This window comes from Manis javanica, chromosome 14, assembly GCF_040802235.1.
Source record: "Manis javanica isolate MJ-LG chromosome 14, MJ_LKY, whole genome shotgun sequence".
Classification (NCBI taxonomy): domain Eukaryota; kingdom Metazoa; phylum Chordata; class Mammalia; order Pholidota; family Manidae; genus Manis; species Manis javanica.
The window spans coordinates 74,686,595-74,710,073 of record NC_133169.1 but is presented as its reverse complement, the minus strand read 5'-3'; the positions used below and the strand labels follow the sequence as shown (position 1 = coordinate 74,710,073).

Sequence of the window (23,479 nt, the reverse complement as noted above, 5' to 3'; positions counted from 1 at the left end):
TCAGGGAAAAAAAAGTTCAGATAAATGATTATGAAAACAAAATAGTATGGTCACATAATTGGGGAGTGAATACAAAAGAACCGACATGCTATGTTTTAAAAAAACAAAGACATGTGGACCTGATAGGAATGTCTGTCATTTTTCTACATGACTATAGTTAATAAGTACAATGCGATGAACTTCCAGAAACAAATCCAAGTAAAATAAGGTCCTGGGATATCTCATCTGTCATCCATAAAACTTCTTTCAATAGTCATTAATACTACTTGTTCTCAAAGACTTCATGAACTCAATCCTTTAGTATTTAGAATTTAGAAATATGCAACTATAAATTATCAATCAAAAAGAGGAGACTGATCAAAATAGTTAAAATGCACAGAAATTCTAAAAGGAATTTGTATTTGGCTTAAAATTATTATAGCATTCTCTGTAATGCATGGAAACAGAGAATCTCAATGTTCTATGCCATTTCTGATCAGTACTAATACTATTTAGGTATAGCCCTGCTACTACACAATTCTTGAATGCACTAATGGTAGAGAGATCCCCTCAGGTATCACAAATGAACTACTTTGTAGATTATCAGCTTTCCAGAAAGTCCAAAACTGAATATAAAATTCAAATTCATTCATTCAAAAAGTATTTGCTAAATGCTATGTGTCTGGCACTGTGCTAAGTATGGTGAATACATTGGTGAATAAACCAAAAATGGTCTCTTTCTCTCAAATGTAAAGAAATAGTATTTTCTCAGAACTTTTGAAAGAAAGTCACAAGTTTCAATTGACTACTACTTGGAAAATCTTTGCCCTTATTAATTTCAAGGAGGCCTATAATTCACTTTCAAAACAATACAGATTATTTCAGTCCTTCTAATAATCCCTTAAAGAACTGGAAAACATCACATTAAAAAAAAAACAAGATTGACTTTCATTTTAATGGAATTCATACTCTACATAGTCATGGAAATTCAAGGGCATGAGCTACTAAACCCAGATTTTAAAAATTACTTGAGCCATTTACATTATTCTCAAGGAGTCTGCTAAGATCTTTAGATTTTAGAACCTACTGAAACTGCTTTTTCCTCTCAGTTCTGGCATCATCCCTTAGGATACCTCATGAATATATACATTTCATATTTCAACTATAATGTTGGATATTCTGTGTCCATGGTAATTATTTTCTACATTTTCTGATGAGCCAATGGCCTCTCTCTGATTATGTATCAATTTTATTGTTTTCACTTACTTTCTGGACAATCCTCCTTTTTCAACTTGGCTAGAATTAAATAATCTTTTACTTGACTTTCTAACTTTTTAACCTTTGCAGGGGTCAGTATTACTTAAAATCCCCCAAATAGAATGTTTTTCTCTTTATCCTTGATAACTGTGGTGTTTTCCCTAAAATACTCCTTTGTTTCCCTGAATTTTTTTAACATCAAAGGAACAGCCTAAATTTCTTAGCAATAAGTAGTTTCTTCTCTGTGCAATCTTACCTTAATGTAGTAAAAATTTTAATCTCTTTAACTGACTGTTTCTTTAACCAAAGTCTCTCAAAACAGCTGAGCTCACACATACACACACAAACCCTTCCCCATTTCTATAAACAATACTACCATTTATCCATTCTGGTAAACACATAAACCAAAAACCTAAGGATTGCCCTTAATTTCTCTTCTCTCTCTCTCTCTCACCTCCCTCCCTATCCCCAACACCCAAATTTATAAACAGCTAATCTACTTTCAGTTCCTAAAGATTTTTCATCTTGCCTCAGGGCCTATGTATATTTAGTTGTCTCTACTAAAATAATACTCCTCCTTCCTTCTCTTAACAGACCTAGTTCCTTCTCTGTTTTGGGTTTCAACTTCAATGTCATCTCTACAAAGACCACCACGCCTAACAGTTTGTTCTCTGATTTTCTCTTTCACCTTCTCCTTGTTTGCGCCCTTCATGTCATATGCTGTGCTTCAACTGGCAACTCCTTCCTTTGCCTGTTCACCTGTTTTTGTTTGTATGTGGCCCCCAGGAGAATGCAAGCTCCATGAGGGCTGGCACTGTGTCTATCTTACTCTTTATCTCCAGCTCTTAATATGCCTGGCACATATTAAAGGTTTAGTAAATATTTATTAGATAAAGAATTAATACACTGGAAAGTTTGGATGAAGAAATGCTGAGATGCCAGCAGTTTTATAACACTACCAACGTGGTAAACGAGACCACACACAGATGCTAGAAGTTAAAGATATAACTTAAAAAATCTTCCTTCTCACCCTGATGACCTGCCCCCTAATGGCTCTACAAAGGTCTGTAACAGTGATTCTCCAAGTGTGGTCATTGGACCAGCAGGATCAATCACAGTGCTTTTTCAAAATGATGGTTCTCTAAAAATGTTTGTTGAATTAAACCAGACTTCCCATTATTATTTCCTTCTTTCTTTGTGTGGATGCTTCATGCTTTTAAAATCTATGATTCAGAAGTAATATATCCTGTACATAGACTTACACTACTCTGGCTTCTACTAATTTCTTCTACATTAGTTACAAATCACTAGCCTAGTTTTAATTTACTTTGTATGCTGTGTCTTGCCAATGGGTTTCAGCCCCAGGCAAGTTCACTATGGATTCAATGAGACCAAAGAAATAACAGAACATTCTTGGAGTGAAAGGGTTATACCCAACTTTATCCCCATGGTGGCAGGTCAGTCACTAGAATCCTGTCCACTCAGAGCCAGTCTGCATGCAGCAAGTCAGTCTCTGCCTATGGGCCTCTGCCCCAGTAGCCACCTCAGTCTCTGTCCTTGGTGCTGCCACCACTCCAGCCTCTGTTTTGCTCTCCTGCAAACTTGCAGCCTTTGCCACCATGTCTCCCAGACCACTGGGCAGAGTTCTTTATACAGAGTCAATAGCAATGTATTGCCCACATGTATGTAGTGTGCTAGCCAACCAGGGCCAGGTGAGAATCCTGGCCATAGGAGCCTTCACTTTATCCATACTCCGCTTCGTGTCTTCTACCTTCTGAAATTGCATGGAGTAGGGTGTATGTGTCAGTCTGACTGATATTTGTGCCACACCCTGGGGCTGACAGCCTGCCAAGAAATGTCTCTCTGATTGTTGCAGTCCCATGGGACCCAAGAATGTAAGCCCCCTGGCCACCACAGCCAGTGATGTGGCCTGTGTGCCTGTTGGCTTTAGAGAGGCAAGAGGAAAACACTGGTAACAGGAGAGCACAGGGTCAGGGCACGCATCCTGACTTCAGAGGAGCCCGTGGGGGAATGCTAGTCTGGGCACACCTGCCCGCTTTAGTGGGATTGTGGGAGAGCAGGACCAGGGCATGCCCCCCCAGGGCTATCAAGGTAGAGGGAGAGCACAAAAATTGCTCCTGCCAGCACCCCCATTCCCAGAGAAAGTCACCAGAGGCCTCTGTCCCTTGAGAGCATGTTTCAAAAATAGCAAATAAATCTCTTTCACATAGTCTAGGTGCTTTTCAAACTGCTACTCTTGTGCTGGCCCCTGGGAAGAGTGGGTCTTAGTGGGATCCTTTTAAGAGAAGTATCTCAGTTCCCTACAGCGCTTTGGGTGTCCAGGACATCAGCCTTGTTGGTTTTCAAAGCCAGATGTTTTGGGGGCTCGTTTCTCCATTGCAGATCCCAGGGGTTGGGGTACTGACGTGGAGCATGAAACCCTTGCTTCTCAAGGAGAAGCCCCAGGTCTGTGAGATACTTTCTGACTGTGGGTCACCTGTTCGGGATGGGGTTTTTGGCGAGACCATTTCTCTGCCTCTCCTGCCTGTCTCAATGTGGCCCTTCTACTGTTTGTGGTGAAGGAGCTAGTTTTCTAGTCTTTTCTCAAAGGAAATTGTTCTATATAAAGCTGTAGATTGAGTATGTATATGGGAGAAGGTGAGTTCAAGATCTTCCTACCCCATACTTGGACCACTCCCCTCTACATATTTCTTTATTTCAGGGAAATTTGGGGATACTTCATTTATTTACTCATAATATATGAAGTAGTAAAAAGAATGTGGTTCTGGATCTTAGCACCATTTACTAAGACTCAGTTTCATCACTTTGGGGGAAAAAACTGTATGCTTTTCTCAAAGAGTGTTTTTCTTGCAAAAATCAAATATGGTATTTTACATAAAACCACTTAATAAGCTATAATGCACTCTTGGCAAAATAGAATGAACAGTGGTTACAATCTGAGCCCTGGAATCTGTTTAAAGTCCTTGGAGGCTACACTAAAGCTCTCCCTAAAGCCTGGAAGTGAAGAAAATACTTTGCTGCTTTATCTGGTCTGTTCACAGAATGAATCATGACCAAGATATGAACAGTCACTGATAAAGGCAATACTTATCTCAGCCTATAGCTTCTAGCTCTTCCAGTTTATTAACATACTTTAAAAAAGTGTGTGCTCCTATGAAGTTGCTCAAGTGGCCTTGTGCTGTTGAAGCCTAAAGAGAGATTTCGAGACAAGGAGCAGATTCAGCAGTGCATGAAGAGAGGAAATTTAACTCAGAAAATCTGAATATTAGGTTCCATTCTTGAGGGGGTGCCTGTGTTTAAGGAGATAGTTCAGGCCATTAAAAATCCTATTCATCAAGCTTTCCTAGTTTTGTTTCTTGGTGTGAAGCACAGTTCTAAGAAGGAATACAGTTGACTATATCATATTTTTGGTGATTGTCTAATAGCTTTTATGCATATAATGTATCCGTCTGCTAGGGCTGCTCTAACAAAACACCACATACTGAGCAACTTACACAGCAGACATTTATTCTGCATAGTTCTTGAAGCTGGGAGGTTCAAGATGAAGGGGCCAGCGTATTCAGCTCCTGGTGGGGGCTCTTCCTGGCCTGCGGACTGGGGCTCAGCCTCTGCGTCCTCACTCTGTCCTCACATGGCCTCTTCTGAGCCCAAGTGAGCTCCCTGGGGTCTTTTCTTGAGGACACTAAATCCTGTCAAACCAGGGCCCCACCAGTGTGGCCTCATTAAACCTTATTACTTGCTTAGAGGCCCCGTCTCCAAATATAGCCACACGGGGTTCAGGGCTTCAACTTGTGAATTTGGGTGGGGCAGAAATATTCAGTCCGTAACACTTGGTTACTGTGTGTCTGCCCCCAAGAGAAGCCTCCGAATAACTCTTATACTTTTTTGATCAAATCAGGTTTTGGGGGGGGGCTTTGCTTGAGTGTACTATGGTGGCATATTCACTAAGCATGTAATTCTTTGCTCTTTGGAGCTGTTTGCATCCCTTGTGTCATACATAGGCATTGTACGGCTGGAAAAGCCAGCACATTAAAATATTTCTGTAGTTTCATTCCTTAACTCTGGCACATCTAGCTCTGGGGACTTCAGTCTATTTCTCTGAAAATGATGGTTATAATTGCTCTTCAGAGTTGTTATAGGTCTGATTCTTTAAGGGAAAATATGACACAAACTATAAAGATGCAAAAATTAGTTGTTTTTATCAAGATTTAGAGTGTTATTTTTTCATTATTTGCAAAGCTTAAAGACTTGAACCCAGATCTTCTGATTCCAAGTTTAGTATTTTCTAAGTGGCCAAACTGAGCCATTTTCCCAGAATAGTTAAAATTCTTTATGGGGAAGTACTATGAGTAAAGTCCCTGAAAGTTTTATTTGCACCATCTTGTTCAGTAGGCCATGATGCTTTGCTTTGTTTTGTGAATTACATCTGAACTCAGTTGCTCATGGTTGGTGCCCAAGATAAAGGATTTTGCTTGGTGCTATGTCTAGGTCTTAGAGAAAAATAACCCAAGATAGAAAAATACATCTCTTGGCCAGCCCCTTTATATATTACATATTGAGAAGTAAGTAATGTTAAGGAACATCATCCAATATTTGCTTACCAGCTGGTATTAGTATAGAGAAAAATCTGATTTAAATTAATATCTAAGGTTAGATGGAGGTGGAAAGTAGAGAAAAGCATTGGATTATTACAGGAGTGGGAATGGTATTACACTACTTCAGAGACAACAAGGAGTGCAAGAGAGAGAGAGAGATTATATAAAGAAAACCTCTATGCTGATGCTAATTTTCTTTCGTGGGAATGTTGATGTTCTTTTTCCTTTTCTAAATTTGCCGCCCCAAATTATCAGACACCTTTAGCATTTTGGTTCCACAGAAGCATTGGAATTCCCTCAAACTTGAGGCATTTACTGAGACCGACTCTTACTGTATGGTATCTGTCCTAAGTAGGACATATTTAAGTCCTACAAAGTTTCAGCCAGATATTTTAGAAAACAGAGCTGAGTTCCCTTTTGAAGAAAAGATTTACTTACCGTGTTCTGTTGTGAAGCCGTACCTCCAGGCCACCGCCTTCTGTAGCCAACAGCCTTAGGCCAGGCTAAGAACCATGGAGAAGAGGGGCTCAGGGCCCTGTGCTGCCGAATCCTGACTGTGCTTATATGGAGGTTAAAGTGAAAAAAATCAAACTAAAGGCACTTGTTTGAAGTAGTGACGCTTTGGTGCTTGAACTCTCAAAACTTTTAACTTTTCTGAAAAATTGTTTCATGGTATTTCAGTGTTGCTATTCTTGTAAAATTTAAGTAATGAATAGATTGAATTAATATGAGAGGGACATCTTTAATAATTTTACATGATACAATCTTTGTTATTTGCTCTTCTATAGTTTGTAAAATTTAAACTACCTAAAATTGTGGCAGTATCATAGTCTTGACATTTATACTAATGTAAATTAAAACATTAACATAATCATCTGTTTTGTATTCATGTTTTTTAAACTGAGGTATAGTTATATACAGCGCAGTTACCCACATTATTAAATCCTCACCCCCTCTAGTGCGGTTACTATCTGTCAACATAGAAAAATGTTACAGAACTATTGACTGTATTCTCCATGCTGCACTTCCATTCCCATGACCAACTTATATTATGATTGAGATTTTTGTGCCCCTTTATTATAAAATGATAATATGTACACAATAAATGAGTTAAGGTGAAGGGAAAGTCATACAGTATTAATTTATCTAACCGCTGCCTCTTACTTCTCTTTATGATGCTTTTAAAGTAGTTTACAAATGAAAAAAGCCTTGGTATTGAACTCCATTTCTAAGAAATTAGGAAAATCTTCATTTATACTTCCTCCAGCAGCTGTATTTCAACATTTCTATGAGTGCAGTAATTTTCAACTTTCTAGTTATATGTACCATGCCATATTAGAGTAAGAGTATAAACTTCTGAATTTCTTGGTTTTCCAACATTTTAACTTTTTACTTTGCTTTTGTAGGTTGGACCATGCAATTTAATTTATATAGTCAGTATAGATATATTTATATTCAGAGAGATAGTGGTTATTTTCAACGATCACACTGTGAATAGCTTTTAAAAAAGGCAAATTTGCATTGTAGATAATGAAGTAGTTGGTATTTGAAGTATAGTTTCATAAACATCCACCTTCTGTAAGTAATTTGTACAAATAGAAAATGTGTGCTCTCTGAAGGGCAAGGCATTGTTTATTTCCTCGATGCATTTTTTAAACTTTATTATATGTCTCAAATCCTTATACTGAACCCTTTAACTGAGGTTTTCTGATGTTTGGGTCTTATAAGACTGTACTCTTAATTGAAGGTTTACATTCGTTTCCTCACTTTATTTATTAAAAACTTCCTGATTATGAGGGGCAGAGCCAAGATGGCGGCGTGAGTAGAGCAGCAGAAATCTCCTCCCAAAACCACATATATCCATGAAAATATAACAAAGACAACTCTTCCTAAAATAAAGACCAGAGGACACAGGACAACATCCAGACCACATCCACACCTGCGAGAACCCAGCGCCTCGCAAAGGGGGTAAGATACAAGCCCCGGCCCGGCAGGTCCCGAGCGCCCCTACCCCCAGCTCCCATCGGTAGGAGAGAGGTCTGAGCGGGAGGGAGAAGGAGCCCAGGACTGCTGAACACCCAGCCCCAGCCATCTGGACCAGAGTGCAGACACAGTGCATGCACGGGGCCCTGGATACTAGGGAAACAGGGCGGCAAGAACAGTGAGCGGGTACCGGAGCCCAGCACTGGAGGACAAAAGAAAAGCAAGCCACCATCTTTGTTGTTGTTGTTTTGTTCTGGTGAGTGCTTTTTGGAAGTCTTAAAGGGACAGGGACCCCAATACTAGGAAAACAGGGTAGCAAGACCTGTGAGCGGGTATCGGAGGCCAGTGCCGGAGAACAAAAGAAAAGCAAGCGGCCACCTTTTTTTTTTCTTTGTTTGTTTTTGCGAGCACTTTTTGGAAGTCTTACAGGGATAGGGACCCCAATAGTAGGGAAACAGGGCAGCAAGACTGGTGAGTGGGTGCCCGAGGCTAGTGCCAGAGAATAAAAAACGAGCGGCCATTTTTTTTTTTTTTTTTGTGGTCGTCGTTTAGTTTTGGCAGGTGCTTTTTGGAAGTCTTAAAGGGGCAGGGCAGGACACTTAGTCCAGAGGTAGGGAATCCTGGGATCTCTGGGCACTCTAATCCCGTGGGCTGCAGGGAGCACGGAGGCCCCTTATCGAGATAAATAGCCTCCTGGCCGCTCCCCCTCCAACGCAACTCCACCACTTTGGCGCAGCAGCCCAAGCCAGGTCAGGTGCAGAGCGACAGCGGAGATAAACTCCATAGCAACCAGGCAGGAAGCAGAACCCCTGTCTGCGTGCAGCTACCCAGCACAAGCCGCAAGAGGTCACTGTTCTCCCAGGAGAGGAAGGCCACAAACCAACAAGAAGGGAAGTTCTTTCACCCGTCACTGGTCCCAGCTCTGCAAACTATTCCTATCACCATGAAAAAACAAAATTACAGGCAAACCAAGATCACAGAGACACCAGAGAAGGAGACAGACCTAACCAGTCTTCCTGACAAAGAATTCAAAATAAAAATCATAAACACGCTGACAGAGATGCAGAGAAATATGCAAGAGAAATGGGATGAAGTCCGGAGGGAGATCACAGATGCGAGAAAGGAGATTACAGAAATGAAACAAACTCTGGAAGGATTTATAAGTAGAATGGATGAGATGCAAGAGGCCATTGATGGAACTGAAACCAGAGAACAGGAACGCAGAGAAGCTGACATAGAGAGAGATAAAAGGATCTACAGGAATGAAACAATATTAAGAGAACTGTGTGGCCAATCCAAAAGGAACAATATCTGTATTATAGTGGTACCAGAAGAAGAAGAGAGAGGAAAAGGGACGGAAAGCATCTTGGAAGAAATAATTGCTGAAAACTTCCTCAAACTGGGGGAGGAAATAATCGAACAGACCACGGAAATACACAGAACCCCCAACAGAAAGGATCCAAGGAGGACAACACCAAGACACATAATAATTAAAATGGCAAAGATCAAGGACAAGGAAAGAGTTTTAAAGGCAGCTAGAGAGAAAAAGGTCACCTATAAAGGAAAACCCATCAGGCTAACATCAGACTTCTCGACAGAAACCCTACAGGCCAGAAGAGAATGGCATGACATACTTAATGCAATGAAACAGAAGGGCCTTGAACCAAGGATACTGTATCCAGTACGACTATCATTTAAATATGATGGCGGGATTAAACAATTCCCAGACAAGCAAAAGCTGAGGGAATTTGCTTCCCACAAACCACCTCTACAGGGCATCCTACAGGGACTGCTCTAAATGGGAGCACCCCTAAAAAGAGCACAGAACAAAACACACAACATATGAAGAAAGGAGGAGGAGGAATAAGAAGGGAGAGAAGAAAAGAATCTCTAGACAGTGTATATAACAGCTCAATAAGCAAGCTAAGTTAGGCGGTAAGATACTAAAGAGGCTAACCTTGAACCTCTGGTAACCACGAATTTAAAGCCTACAATGGCAATAAGTACATATCTCTCAATAGTCACCCTAAATGTAAATGGACTGAATGCATCAATCAAAAGACACAGAGTAATAGAATGGATAAAAAAGCAAGACCCATCTATATGCTGCTTACAAGAAACTCACCTCAAACCCAAAGACATGCACAGACTAAAAGTCAAGGGATGGAAAAACATATTTCAGGAAAACAACAGCGAGAAGAAAGCAGGGGTTGCAGTACTAATATCAGAGAAATAGACTTCAAAACAAAGAAAGTAACAAGAGATAAAGAAGGACACTACGTAATGATAAAGGGCTCAATCCAACAAGAGGATATAACCATTCTAAATATATATGCACCCAATACAGGAGCACTAGCATATGTGAAACAAATACTAACAGAACGAAAGTGGGAAACAGACTGCAATGCATTCATTTTAGGAGACTTCAACACACCACTCACCCCAAAGGATAGATCCACCGGGCAGAATATAAGTAAGGACACACAGGCACTGAACAACACACTAGAACAGATGGACCTAATAGACATCTATAGAACTCTACATCCAAAAGGAACAGAATATACATTCTTCTCAAGTGCACATGGAACATTCTCCAGAATAGACCACATACTAGCCCACAAAAAGAGCATCAGCAAAATCCAAAATACTGAAATTCTACCAACCAATTTTTCGGACCACAAAGGTATAAAAGTAGAAATAAACTCTACAAAGAAAACAAAAAGGCTCACAAACACATGGAGGCTTAACAACATGCTCCTAAATAATCAATGGATCAACAAATTAAAATAGAGACCAAGGAATATATAGAAACAACTGACAACAACAACACAAAGCCCCAACTTCTGTGGGACGCAGCGAAAGCAGTCCTAAGAGGAAAGTATATAGCGATCCAGGCACACTTGAAGAAGGAAGAACAATCCCAAATGAATAGTCTAACATCACAATTATCAAAATTGGAAAAAGAAGAACAAATGAGGCCTAAAGTCAGCAGAAGAAGGGACATAATAAAGATCAGAGAAGAAATAAAATTGAGAACACTAAAACAATAGCAAAAATCAATGAAACCAAGAGCTGGCGCTTTGAGAAAATAAAAATAGATAAGCCTCTAGCCAAACTTATTAAGAGAAAAAGAAAATCAACACAAATCAACAGAATCAGAAATTAGAACTGAAAAATCATGACAGACTCCACAGAAATACAAAGAATTATTAAAGACTACTATGAAAACCTATATACCAACAAGCTGGAAAACCTAGAAGAAATGGACAACTTCCTAGAAAAATACAACCTTCCAAGACTGACCAAGGAAGAAACACAAAAGTTAAACAAACCAATTACAAGCAAAGAAATTGAAACGGTAATCAAAAAACTATCCAAGAACAAAGCACCCGGGCCGGACGGATTTACCTCGGAATTTTATCAGACACACAGAGAAGACATAATACCCATTCTCCTTAAAGTTTTCCAAAAAATAGAAGAGGAGGGAATACTTCCAAACTCATTCCATGAAGCCAACATCACCCTAATACCAAAACCAGGCAAAGACCCCACCAAAAAAGAAAATTACAGACCAATATCCCTGATGAATGTAGATGCAAAAATACTCAATAAAATATTAGCAAACCGAATTCAAAAGTATATCAAAAGGATCATACACCATGACCAAGTGGGATTCATCCCAGGGATGCAAGGATGGTACAACATTCGAAAGTCCATCAACATCATCCACCACATCAACAAAAAGAAAGACAAAAACCACATGATCATCTCCATAGATGCTGAAAAAGCATTTGACAAAATTCAACATCCATTCATGATAAAAACTCTCAGCAAAATGGGAATAGAGGGCAAGTACCTCAACATAACAAAGGCCATATATCATAAACCCACAGCCAACATTATACTGAACAGCGAAAAGCTGAAAGCTTTTCCTCTGAGATCGGGAACTAGACAAGGATGCCCACTCTCCCCACTGCTATTTAACATAGTACTGGAGGTCCTAGCCACGGCAATCAGACAAAACAAAGAAATACAAGGAATCCAGATTGGTAAAGAAGAAGTTAAACTGTCACTATTTGCAGATGACATGATATTGTACATAAAAAACCCTAAAGACTCCACTCCAAAACTACTAGAACTGATATCGGAATACAGCAAAGTTGCAGGATACAAAATTAACACACAGAAATCTGTAGCTTTCCTATACACTAACAATGAACCAATAGAAAGAGAAATCAGGAAAACAATTCCATTCACAATTGCATCAAAAAGAATAAAATACCTAGGAATAAACCTAACCAAAGAAGTGAAAGACTTATACTCTGAAAACTACAAGTCACTCTTAAGAGAAATTAAAGGGGACACTAACAGATGGAAATGCATCCCATGCTCGTGGCTAGGAAGAATTAATATCGTCAAAATGGCCATCCTGCCCAAAGCAATATACAGATTTGATGCAATCCCTCTCAAATTACCAGCAACATTCTTCAATGAACTGGAACAAATAGTTCAAAAATTCATATGGAACCACCAAAGACCCCAAATAGCCAAAGCAATCCTGAGAAGGAAGAATAAGGGGGGGGGGATCTCACTCCCCAACTTCAAGCTCTACTACAAAGCCATAGTAATCAAGACAATTTGGTACTGGCACAAGAACAGAGCCACAGACCAATGGAACAGACTAGAGAATCCAGACATTAATCCAGACATATATGGTCAATTAATATTTGATAAAGGAGCCATGGACATACAATGGCAAAATGACAGTCTCTTCAACAGATGGTGCTGGCAAAACTGGACAGCTACATCTAGGAGAATGAAACTGGACCATTGTCTAACCCTATATACAAAAGTAGATTCAAAATGGATCAAAGACCTGAATGTAAGTCATGAAACCATTAAACTCTTGGAAAAAAACATAGGCAAAAACCTCTTAAACATAAACATGTGTGACATCTTCTTGAACATATCTCCCCGGGCAAGGAAAACAACAGCAAAAATGAACAAGCGGGACTATATCAAGCTGAAAAGCTTCTGTACAGCAAAAGACACCATCAATAGAACAAAAAGGAACCCTACAGTATAGGAGAATATATTTGAAAATGACAGATCCAATAAAGATTTGACATCCAAAATATATAAAGAGCTCACACGCCTCAACAAACAAAAATCAAATAATCCACTTAAAAAATGGGCAGAGGAACTGAACAGACAGTTCTCCAAAAAAGAAATACAGATGGCCAACAGACACATGAAAAGATGCTCCACATCACTAATTATCAGAGATATGCAAATTAAAACTACAATGAGGTATCACCTCACACCAGTAAGGATGGCTGCCATCCAAAAGACAAACAACAACAAATGTTGGCGAGGCTGTGAAGAAAGGGGAACCCTCCTACACTGCTGGTGGGAATGTAAATTAGTTCAACCATTGTGGAAAGCAGTATGGAGGTTCATCAAAATGCTCAAAACAGACCTACCATTTGACCAAGAATTCCACTCCTAGGAATTTACCCTAAGAACGCAGCAATCAAGTTTGAGGAAGACAGATGTACCCCTATGTTTATCACAGCACTATTTACAATAGCCAAGAATTGGAAGCAACCTAAATGTCCATCAGTAGATGAATGGATAAAGAAGATGTGGTACATATACACAATGGAATACTACTCAGCCATAAGAAGAGGGCAAATCCTACCATCTGCAGCAACATGGATGGACCTGGAGGGTATTATGCTCAGTGAAATAAGCCAAACGGAGAAAGAGAAATACCAAATGATTTCACTCATCTGTGGAATATAAGAACAAAGGAAAAACTGAAGGAACAAAACACCAGCAGAATCACAGAACCCAAGAATGGACTAACAGGTACCAAAGGGAAAGTGACTGGTGAGGATGGGTGGGTAGGGAGGGATAAGGGTGGGAGAAGAAGAAGAGGGGTATTAAGATTAGCATATATAGTAGGGGTGGGAGAAAGGGGAGGGCTGTACAACACAGAGAAGACAAGTAGTGATTCTACAACATTTTGCTATGCTGATGGATAGTGACTGTAAAGGGGTTTATAGGGGGGACCTGGTATAGGGGAGAGCCTAGTAAACATAATATTCTTCATCTAAGTGTAGATTAAAGATAACAAAAAAAAAAAAGAAAGAGAAGGGGGATTACTCCTTGATAGGATAAAACTAACTAAATCAACGATTAATACATGCTTTAAATATCCTTAATTTTGATCACTTAAAGGGTGTCAGATGATCGGCTATGGAGGTACACTTTTCTGATAATATTCCTTTCTTTAAAAAAAAAAAAAGTAGTTCCTGTGTGGTGACCTCCAATGAGTTCTACACAATGGTATAAAGGGCATATCAAAGTGTGGGCAAAGGGTCTGTGTGTTTATACAGAGGATCAAAGCCTAATTTGGCTACCCAGAAAATGAACTAAGATACGATATGAAGAAAAGCTTCCAACATCAGCACTCTCTGGAAGAGTCATACCAGAAGATGATCATCAAAAAACCTCAACAAAGATCCAGGCGATGCTGCAGTTGTAGCTGCATCCATCCCACCGGTTCCTGGACTTGCCATTGGAATGAAGGAGATATCTAAGCTGGCCTGTGCTTTCAGTAAAACACCAAATTTAACTGAATCTATACTGTTGGAACTCAACCAAGAATGAGGAGAAGTGCAAGTTGTAGTGCTCCAAAATCTTACAACTACAGACTATCTACTGTTAAAAGAACAAATGGGATGTGAACAGTTCCCAGGAATGGGTGGTTTTAATTTGTCTGATTTCTCTCAGACTGTTCAAGTACAGTTGGACAATATCCATCATATCACAGACAAATTTTCACAAATTTCACCTAGGGTGCCTAACTGGTTTTCTTGGCTTCACTGGAGATGGCTGGTAATTATAGATCTGCTTTGGTTATGTAACTGTATTCCTATTATGTTAATGTGTGTGCACAATTTAATTAGTAGTTTAAAACCTATACATGCTGAAGTTACTCTACAAGATGATATGTCAAAGAAATAATCAATCTTCCCATGTTTTCTTCCGTCTCCTACCTCTATAACTTTTCTTCTTACTTCCTAATTACAACCCCTAAATAGAATTCGTGCCCCATATCTAATTCACCAAGTATCATAAATCCTCCAAGTGGTAAAGATACCTCAAGACAAATGCTGGGCATAGAAGCCATAGGGCATAAATCTGCAAAGAAGTAAAAAGCTAACCTTTTCAAACAATATGGCTTCTCTCTCACTTACCAACTTTACATTTCCCTGTATGGCCCCGGAAGATGACTGGTTAGCCAGAGACGGGTAAGATTCCTCAAGGGAGGAACAACCTAAGACAGGCACAGTCGCAGGGGGGCCATCAGGTGAGAAATTGGGGATCAACAGAGGTAAGGCTTAGAACCTCACCCCCTCTGTTTTGAGAGAAATCTTCTGCATCCGTGGATGTTTTGTTGCCCTTGTCTAGCTTGGATTAACACATAGTCTACAGGCACACACCTGATCATCTACATTTGCTTTCTTACAACACTAAACTATGTTTTCTACCTTTATCTTGCATCTACCTACCACTTCAGCATTTTATTTTAAAAAAATAATAATAATAAAGGGGGAAATGTGGGATTCACATATAAATCAAGTATAGAAATAAAACAAATATTCATATTTGATCGTTTATAGTTCATAATGAGTGATCGAAACCGAAAGTTTTTGTGATGACTGCCCTTGTACTGTTCACCATGTAAGAACTTATTCACTATGTAAGAATTTGTTCACCATGTAAGAACTTGTTCGTTATGCTTCAGAAGATTGGAGACTGATGAGAATTAGGCTGGGGGTGGATTAATGATTGTGCATTGAGCATTGAGTCCCCTATACAGAATTTTTTTGTTGTTAACAACCATTTGATCAATAAATATGAGAGATGCCCTCTCAAAAAAAAAAAAAACTTCCTGATTATTAGTTCTCATGTCATTTATTCTCAAATAATAAGTTACTTATTTTTGACTACTGTCAAAGCTTTCTGGGTCCAATCAGGACACAGAAACCTCACAGGAATTTAAACAGGGGCTTAATAAGAAGAATTAGTAACTAAAAATGTAAAGAGAACTGAAATATATACCCTAGAGCTGGAGTGTATTCAAGGAAGGATTGACTAAGAAGAGGGGACCCCTCCCCAAGGTTGGAGTTCAGACCTTTTTAGAGGAGATGTGATTGCAGCTACTGGATGGTGGGGAAGTTTGCTGGGGTGCTGGGGCCAGAGTTGGTCCACAGTCTTGGGGCAGACAGGGAACAACCCTTCAGGGCACAGTTGAGCTGAGGCTGATGGATGGGTGTGTAAAAGTAGTCCAGGTGCCACTGCCTGGCAGCATGTGGTCTTGAGTGCACAGCATCTGTGTTGAGAGGGTCATAGCAAGGTGATCAGAGATCCTTCTGGGGATGGAGAAACTGGGAAGGGCTGTTGGGATTGGGTCGAGCCAACCAAAGTTGGGATGTTTGGAATGGGGTATGAGAAAGGAAACAGTCTTAAGAGACAGCTTTATTTTTCACTCCCTAATCCTTATTTAAAATACATACCAAGTACTGTAAGTGCTATTTCCGTGAACACATCCTTCCCATCCTTATTGCTTTAGCTTAGGCTTTCGTGTTCTCCATCCCAAGGGAGTGCATTATTCTCCTGATTTGTATTCCCACTTTTAGAATCTCTCTCCCTGCCTAGTGTCATTTTAAAAAAACTAATATATGATATGACATTTTGTTGCTCAAAATTCTTTAGTGATCCCCCCGCTGCGCCCCCACCGACTGCCAAGTAACTCTAAACTCCTGTGGTGGCATTCAAGGCCCTACAAGTAGGACCTATGCCCTCTGGCAGTCACCATAGACGCCTTCTATACTGAATTTCTCAAAGGTTTCCAGACATCATTTTCTTCTCCTTTGCATATGTTGTCACCACTACCATCCTTTACTTATGTTACCATCAGGAAAGTATCTCATAGCCCTTTAAAACGTAAACGCCACCTGTTCTTCCCGTTTGCCCAAGGCTTCCTCAGTGCTAGATGACCATTTTATTTTTTAGCATGTTTCTATTTGTTTATGTCTTACCTCAAAATGAGACTGAGTTGTTTGGGTTTTTTTTCCACCTTATGCCTTAGTCCATTCAGGCTGCTGTAACAAAATATAGAGTGGGTGGCTTATAAACAGCAGGAATTTGTGGCTTGCAGTTCTGGGGGTGGAAGTCTGAGATGAGGGTGTCAGCATGGTTGGGTGAGCACACTCTTTTGAGTCTCAGACTTCTTGTTGTATCCTCAGAGTAGAAGGGGTCAGGGATCTCTCTGGACTCTCTTTAAAAGGCATTAATCCTGTTCATGAGGGCTCCACCCTCATGACTTAAGCCCCTCTCAAAGGCCCCATGTACTAATACTACCACATTTTGAGGGTAGGATTTCAACATATGAACTGGGGAGAAACATTCAGGCCATAGCACCCTATTCATCTTTTTTACCCTTGGTATTTAATGTACTGCACAGCACATAGTGGATGTTAGATGTTTATTAGGTGAATGAATAAACCTTGCCCATGCATACTTAGTTTTAAATAGGTTTTTACTCAAATAACATAATCACCTGCCATAACTTAAAATAGAGTTCAGAAGGATACACAGTATAATTGAGGTTCTGTGTATTTATACCTATAAAAGAAGTGATACCTTAATTTCTCTAATTCTCTCACTTTTCTGATGCCTGAATAAACATATTGCTATGTAATATCTGGAACACACTAGAGATAGGCAAGTGAGGTGAAAATGAGTCAGCTGCTTAAATGAATGATGGGGTTGAAATTAGAAATCACTTCTTTTTGCATTATCTTCCTTTGATCTTTTCAGTATTAAAAATCAAGTAGACAAACATTTATTGTGCTCCTACTATGTAACACTGTGTTAAATCTGTAACTCTAGGTTCTCTTCCACATCTAAGAGTCTATGAATAATTAGGAAGATTTAAGCCTTAAACGAAACTTACTTAAACATTTTCTGAAGTGGGTGGTTATGTTAAATATTTGAATTAATTATAAAATTATTACATATGAAATAAAACACAAAAATAACAATGTATGGTGAGCACTATAATGCATTCCCTGAAGTAACCAAGAAACGTATCTTTTTATGTCTGCTCATGCATATGTTTACTCACAAAAACACATGGGTGCATATTTTTAATTTCTTAAATTGGCACATTTATAATTTTTAAAATTGACACATAAACATAATATAATATGGTTAATGCTGCCCTCTTTTGAGCCCCTGTTTCTGAAAATATTGTAACATTCTAATTTCTAAGAAACACTTAAAATTACAGTACCAGGAAATATAGCCTCTTCAGCACACTTGGTTTTCTAGCCTAGGTAAGGCCTTTTGCAGTTGGTTCTGCTTTTCCTTAGTAGCCTTAAGGAAAACTCGTTTGATAATAAAATTTTAATACAATGTCTGATGCTCTGACATATTCTCAGGAGTGGTTAGCTCCAGTTGATGAAAACAGCCACTCGAATAGATTCCTAGAAATATCTTCCATTCTTAAGAGTGAGAAAACATTATATGTCTTAATCGTTGACTTGCATTAAATCTATATTTAGTCTGTGGTGCCCCTCGAGTAGAGACATATGGAGTCCAGATGCACCATGTGAAAGTTGGCGTCTTTCTGGATGTGATTCATCATGCTTCTGGCCACATGCTCACCCATGCAGTTTTACAATCTCATAACCGAAATAAAAGAACTGAAAAAGAACCAATATAAAATGAATGATATTTTGCTATCAGTTCCTGAAAGAGCTGAGTTAGAATTTGCCACTAGAATAATTTTCTAAAACACTAGTTATAACAAAGTATTAGCAAATATATTCTTACAGGCTTCCTAAAAAGAAATTCTCAGATCCTGCTTTATTCTTTGCTACTTAAATTAATTGAAGGAAACAAATGAAAACAAAAAAATTTTAAAGCTTCCCCCTGTACCCTAATTTTATGAATTTGGGAATTACAAGATTACTTTTAGGTTTCATTACTTAAAAGGTATTGCTTTATTTGCCTTGTTTCATGCAAACAGAGGAGTTGTCAGTTAGTTGCAGGTATTTATTAAGGATCTACTTAAATACTGTCTATGTCTTGTTGAGTTGACAAAAACCTAAAATATGTAACTTTTATCTTCAGGAAGTTTGTAACCTAGCAGTAAAGATTTAGTATAGATAAAACCTTTAGTGTGTGGATTGTTAAAATAGTAAGACAATTGGTATTGTAGGAGTTTAAGAATTTTAAAACCAAAAGAGAATCTGGAGATAATCTATATCAGTATCTCATTGTACTGGTGAAGAAACAAGTCTGGACTAACTGTTACCTCAAAAAGTCTACCCAGAGTCACAATACCAGAAAATGTCAATAGAGTTAGAACCTGGGTTTCCTGATTGCAGCCTAATACTTTCTGTTTGTAAGCACCTGTGGACCTATGCAAAGTTGGGCCTGAATCAAGACATATGGAAAAAGTGAGACGTTGAGGGCTCTGGGTAGGTGGTGGGGACAAGGGTGGAGAGAGCTTAGAAGACTTGGGAAAGAACAAAGGGAACAGCCTGATGCGAGGAGAAGGTGCACAGTAGGACCTGTTAGTAATATGTGTTTGGATTAAGAAAATCCTTGCAAGCTGGGTAGGCTTTATGTTGTAGGTGCTGGAGTGCTTTATGGATTTCTCCAAGAGTGCTTGATAAAAATTATATTTGGGGAAGATCATTTTGTGATGATGAACATGAAGGACTGAAGTGAGGTTATACCAGCAGTAGGAAGACAGGATAGGTTGGGTTATCAGGTTGTGATAGTAGGAATAAAGTAGAAAGTTCAAACCCATAAGGCATTTCAGAGGAAAAAACAATAGGGCTAGATTATAGTTCTACAGAGAATGAAGGAAAGAAGAGTGTAGAGCAATGGCATTTCCACTGAAATCAGATCATCTGGATGAGACTAAGACAAACTGAGTTTTTGTTTAAGCTATAAAGGAATATTAGATCATCCAACCAAGTGGGACTTGGGGACTTGGAATACAGCACTGAAGTGAAAGGGCCAAAATACAGAGTTTAGAATCTGTCTATATGATCATGTTGAAATTGTCAGGCTATGTGAGTTTACTGAAGAAAAAGAGGTAGAAAAAGAGTAGGAGAGATGTTAACTACGGTTGGAGGGGAGAGGGAGAAATAGAGGAGCTAAACAGGAAACAGAAAAGAAGGAACTGAAAAATATTAAGCGTGGAAGGAGAACAATTAAAAGCACCCTGGGCTTTGGTCCTACACAGACCTAGGTTAAAGTTCATCCTTTACCTCCAGTTAGCTTTGTTACATTGGATTAAATAATCTTTTTTAAAGACGTGATTTTTTTTTTCATATGTAAAATGAATAGTAATAGTGGTACATTTTAGGGAAGGATTTATGTGAGCATTAACAAAAAGCCAGGAAGGAGCTTAGCCCAGTCATTGACACACAGGTACTTTCAATAAACCTTACAAGATAAATAGGGCCACAGAGTCTACAAAAAATGAAGAAATGACACTGGCTCTGAAAAACAGAGGAACATCTGGAAGATGGGTTTGGGGTAGTGTCATAGTGTCGCAATGCAGTTAAATTTGATCCACTTTTATATACAGGTTGTGCAGTGGTTGAGTCAGCTTTGAAACGGTTAAACAGATTTCAATTCAAAGAATAAAAACTAAGCAAGCTTTCCTTGTTCTTGATATTAAAAGGATTACTACTGAGTGCTAATGAAAGCTTACTGTAATTGTATTATTTAACCCAAATAGGATTTTAGGTTTTCATTTGAGAGTTTCCTGTGTCTTTGGATTTGGATAGTCAATAATCAAGTTTCTGTATTTTGACTGAGGGTTATGTACACTTAGAGACTGTTAGGTTATCTCTGTACATTTTCCAGTTACATGTATGAACATTTTTGAGTGGAGGGCTACATATATTCAGGTTTATTTAAACCAATATGGATATGATTTAAATCTAATAGTAACAATATATTTGAATTCATAATTGTTACTGCTCCATTGCTTACAGTGTATCTTTAACATGTTCACCAGATTCCTTCTCCAATTAAGCTATTCATTCATTTTTTTGTTTAGGACCTATACCACTGAAATAAGAGTAAAATAGAATAAACCGGCATTTTTTTTCTACTTCAATTTTTTCCTGTATTATTCTTGGAATAATGGATTTACTTTTTCTTGCAAGACTCAAAATAGTGCCTATTTTAATAATACTTGCCCAAATGAGAATACAACTTATTGTAACATGTTAGTTCATTTGTAAATGTTTCAAAAATCACTAGATAATCTTTTATCAAAAGATATCAAAAGTAATCTTTTATCTTTTTGTGGCCTCCAATCTTAAAGTTCATTTGAAAAACAAATAGTAAAACTAAAATAAAAAGAAAAGAAAAATTTTCCTGACTAAAATGCACCAATTTACAATCCCACTACCAGTGTAGGAAGGTTCCCTTTTTTCCACATCCTCGCCAACATTTCTTATTTCTTGTCTTTTGGATAGTGGCCATTCTGGACTTGTGTGAGGTGGTATGTCATTGTGGTTTTGATTTGCATTTCCCTAATGATTAGTGATGCTGAGCATCTTTCCATGTACCTGTTGGCCATCTGTATGTCTTCTTTGGAAAAATATCTATTCAGGTCCTATCCCCATTTTTTAATTGGATTATTTGGTTTTTCTGGTGTTGGGTACTATGAGTTTTTTATGTATTTTGGATATTAGATCCTTATCAGATATATCATTTGCAAATACCCTCTCACATTCAGCAGGCTGCCTTTTTGTTTGTTGATGGTTTCTGTTGCTTTCCTTTTCCTTTGCTTCTGTCTTTTTAGTTTGATATAGTCCTATTTAGTTTTTATTTTTACTTTTGTTTCCCTTGCCTGGGGAGACATATCCATAAAACAGTTACTAATGCTCATGTTCAAAAGTGTACTGCCTATGTTTTCTTCCAGGACTTTTATGGTTTCAGGTCTTATATTTAGGTCTTTTATCCATTTCAAGTTTACTTTTGTGTTTGTTGTAAGACAGTAATCCAGTTTCATTCTTTTGCATGTAGCTGTCCAGTTTCCCTCCAGTCCTGGCAATGTCTTTCTGGATCTGACCCAAAAGCAAAAATAAACGAGTGGGATTATAGCAAACTCTGGTTTCTGCACAGGAAAGAAAACCATCAACAAAATGAAAAGGTATTATTCCTTTTCAAAAACTGAAAAGATACCTACATACCTTACATATTAGATACATCTGACATATATACATAAATACACACACATACACACACACACACATATCACTAAATGAAAGTTGATTTGGGTATATTTAGTCTAGTTCAATTACTTTACATGGAAAGCCAGGTGATTAAAACAATTTGAAAAGATTTTCTAAAATATGTAAATTCAAAGAACTGAGTTGCTCACAAACCTGGAAGAAAATGAGTCTTCTCTTCCAACTCTCTACACCAAGAAAGATTTCCTTTGGCTGGTTTTTATACAACTGTCACAGCAACAACTGTTCCTGTGTATCAGTGCAAGCAAGGGGATTTAGTGATTGGATATATTCTGCTTTAGAATTATGGGGTTATTAATGTGACCTTGGGGAAATCATTCCCTTTTTATAAAACTGCAAATTGAAAAAAGTAAGGAACGAAACATCTCATAAGAGACAAAAGAGAAAAGAAAAATGCTTAAAGTGCACTGGGTACTAATAAAGTTGTCTTTGTCATAAATAATAGCAACAAAAACAAAAGACAACTATACTAATTATCTTAAGATCTGGTTCTGATTATCACCAACCATTACTAAATATGTTAGTCACTTAACCATCTTGCCTTCAGTTTTCTTCCATCTATTAACATTAATAAAATATTAATATGTAAAGTACACAGAAGCATCAATGGCATAACGTGTGAAAACAGCTTAAAACCAGAACAAACATTTGGATAGTTACAAATTATAGTTCTAAGCATAAATAATGATATACACAGTGGAATACTATTCAGCCATAAGAAAGAAACAAATCTTACCACTTGCAACAACAGGGATAGAGCTGAGGGGTATTATGCTCAGTGAAATAAGCCAAGCAGAGAAAGACAAGTACCAAATGATTTCACTCATCTGTGGAGTAATAACAACAAAGCAAAAACTGAAGGAACAAAACAGCAGGAAACTCACACAATCCAAGAAGGGAGTAGCAGTTACCAAAGGGGAGGGGTGGGGGAGGAGGGGTGGTGAAGGGGATTGAGGGGTATTATGATTGGCACAAATGGTGTGGGGGGGATCATGGGGATGGCAGTGTAACACAGAGAAGACAAGTAGTGACTGTGGCATCTTACTATACTGATGAACAGTGACTGCAATGGGCTATGGGGGGGGGTACTCAATAACATGGGTGAATGTAGTAACCACATTTTTTTCATGTGAAACCTTCATAAGAGTGTATATCAGTAATACCTCAATAAAAAAATTCTATTAAAAAAAAGAAAATACATTTGTATGTATTAGCCTTTAAAAAATTAATAAAATAAGACAAATAATGAGATTAGGAACAGGCACTTTTTTTTACTAA

The 23,479-nt window shown here is 38.4% G+C and overlaps 1 protein-coding gene across 9 annotated transcripts in view; it reads right to left on the bottom strand.

The window, feature by feature from the left end:
• COMMD10 (COMM domain containing 10) overlaps positions 1 to 23,479 on the bottom strand; it is a 157,016-nt gene that overhangs the window by 74,925 nt on the left and 58,612 nt on the right. For 2 of the 9 annotated variants that reach the window (XM_073221889.1, XM_073221882.1), the window contains exon 6: positions 18,631 to 22,015. The exons of 4 other annotated variants lie outside the window; for them this stretch is intronic. In XM_073221889.1, coding sequence (XP_073077990.1) covers positions 21,884 to 22,015 — 132 coding nt within the window. In that variant the 3' untranslated portion in view covers positions 18,631 to 21,883. 3 more of the 9 variants (XM_073221884.1, XM_073221890.1, XM_073221886.1) reach the window with 3 other exon arrangements.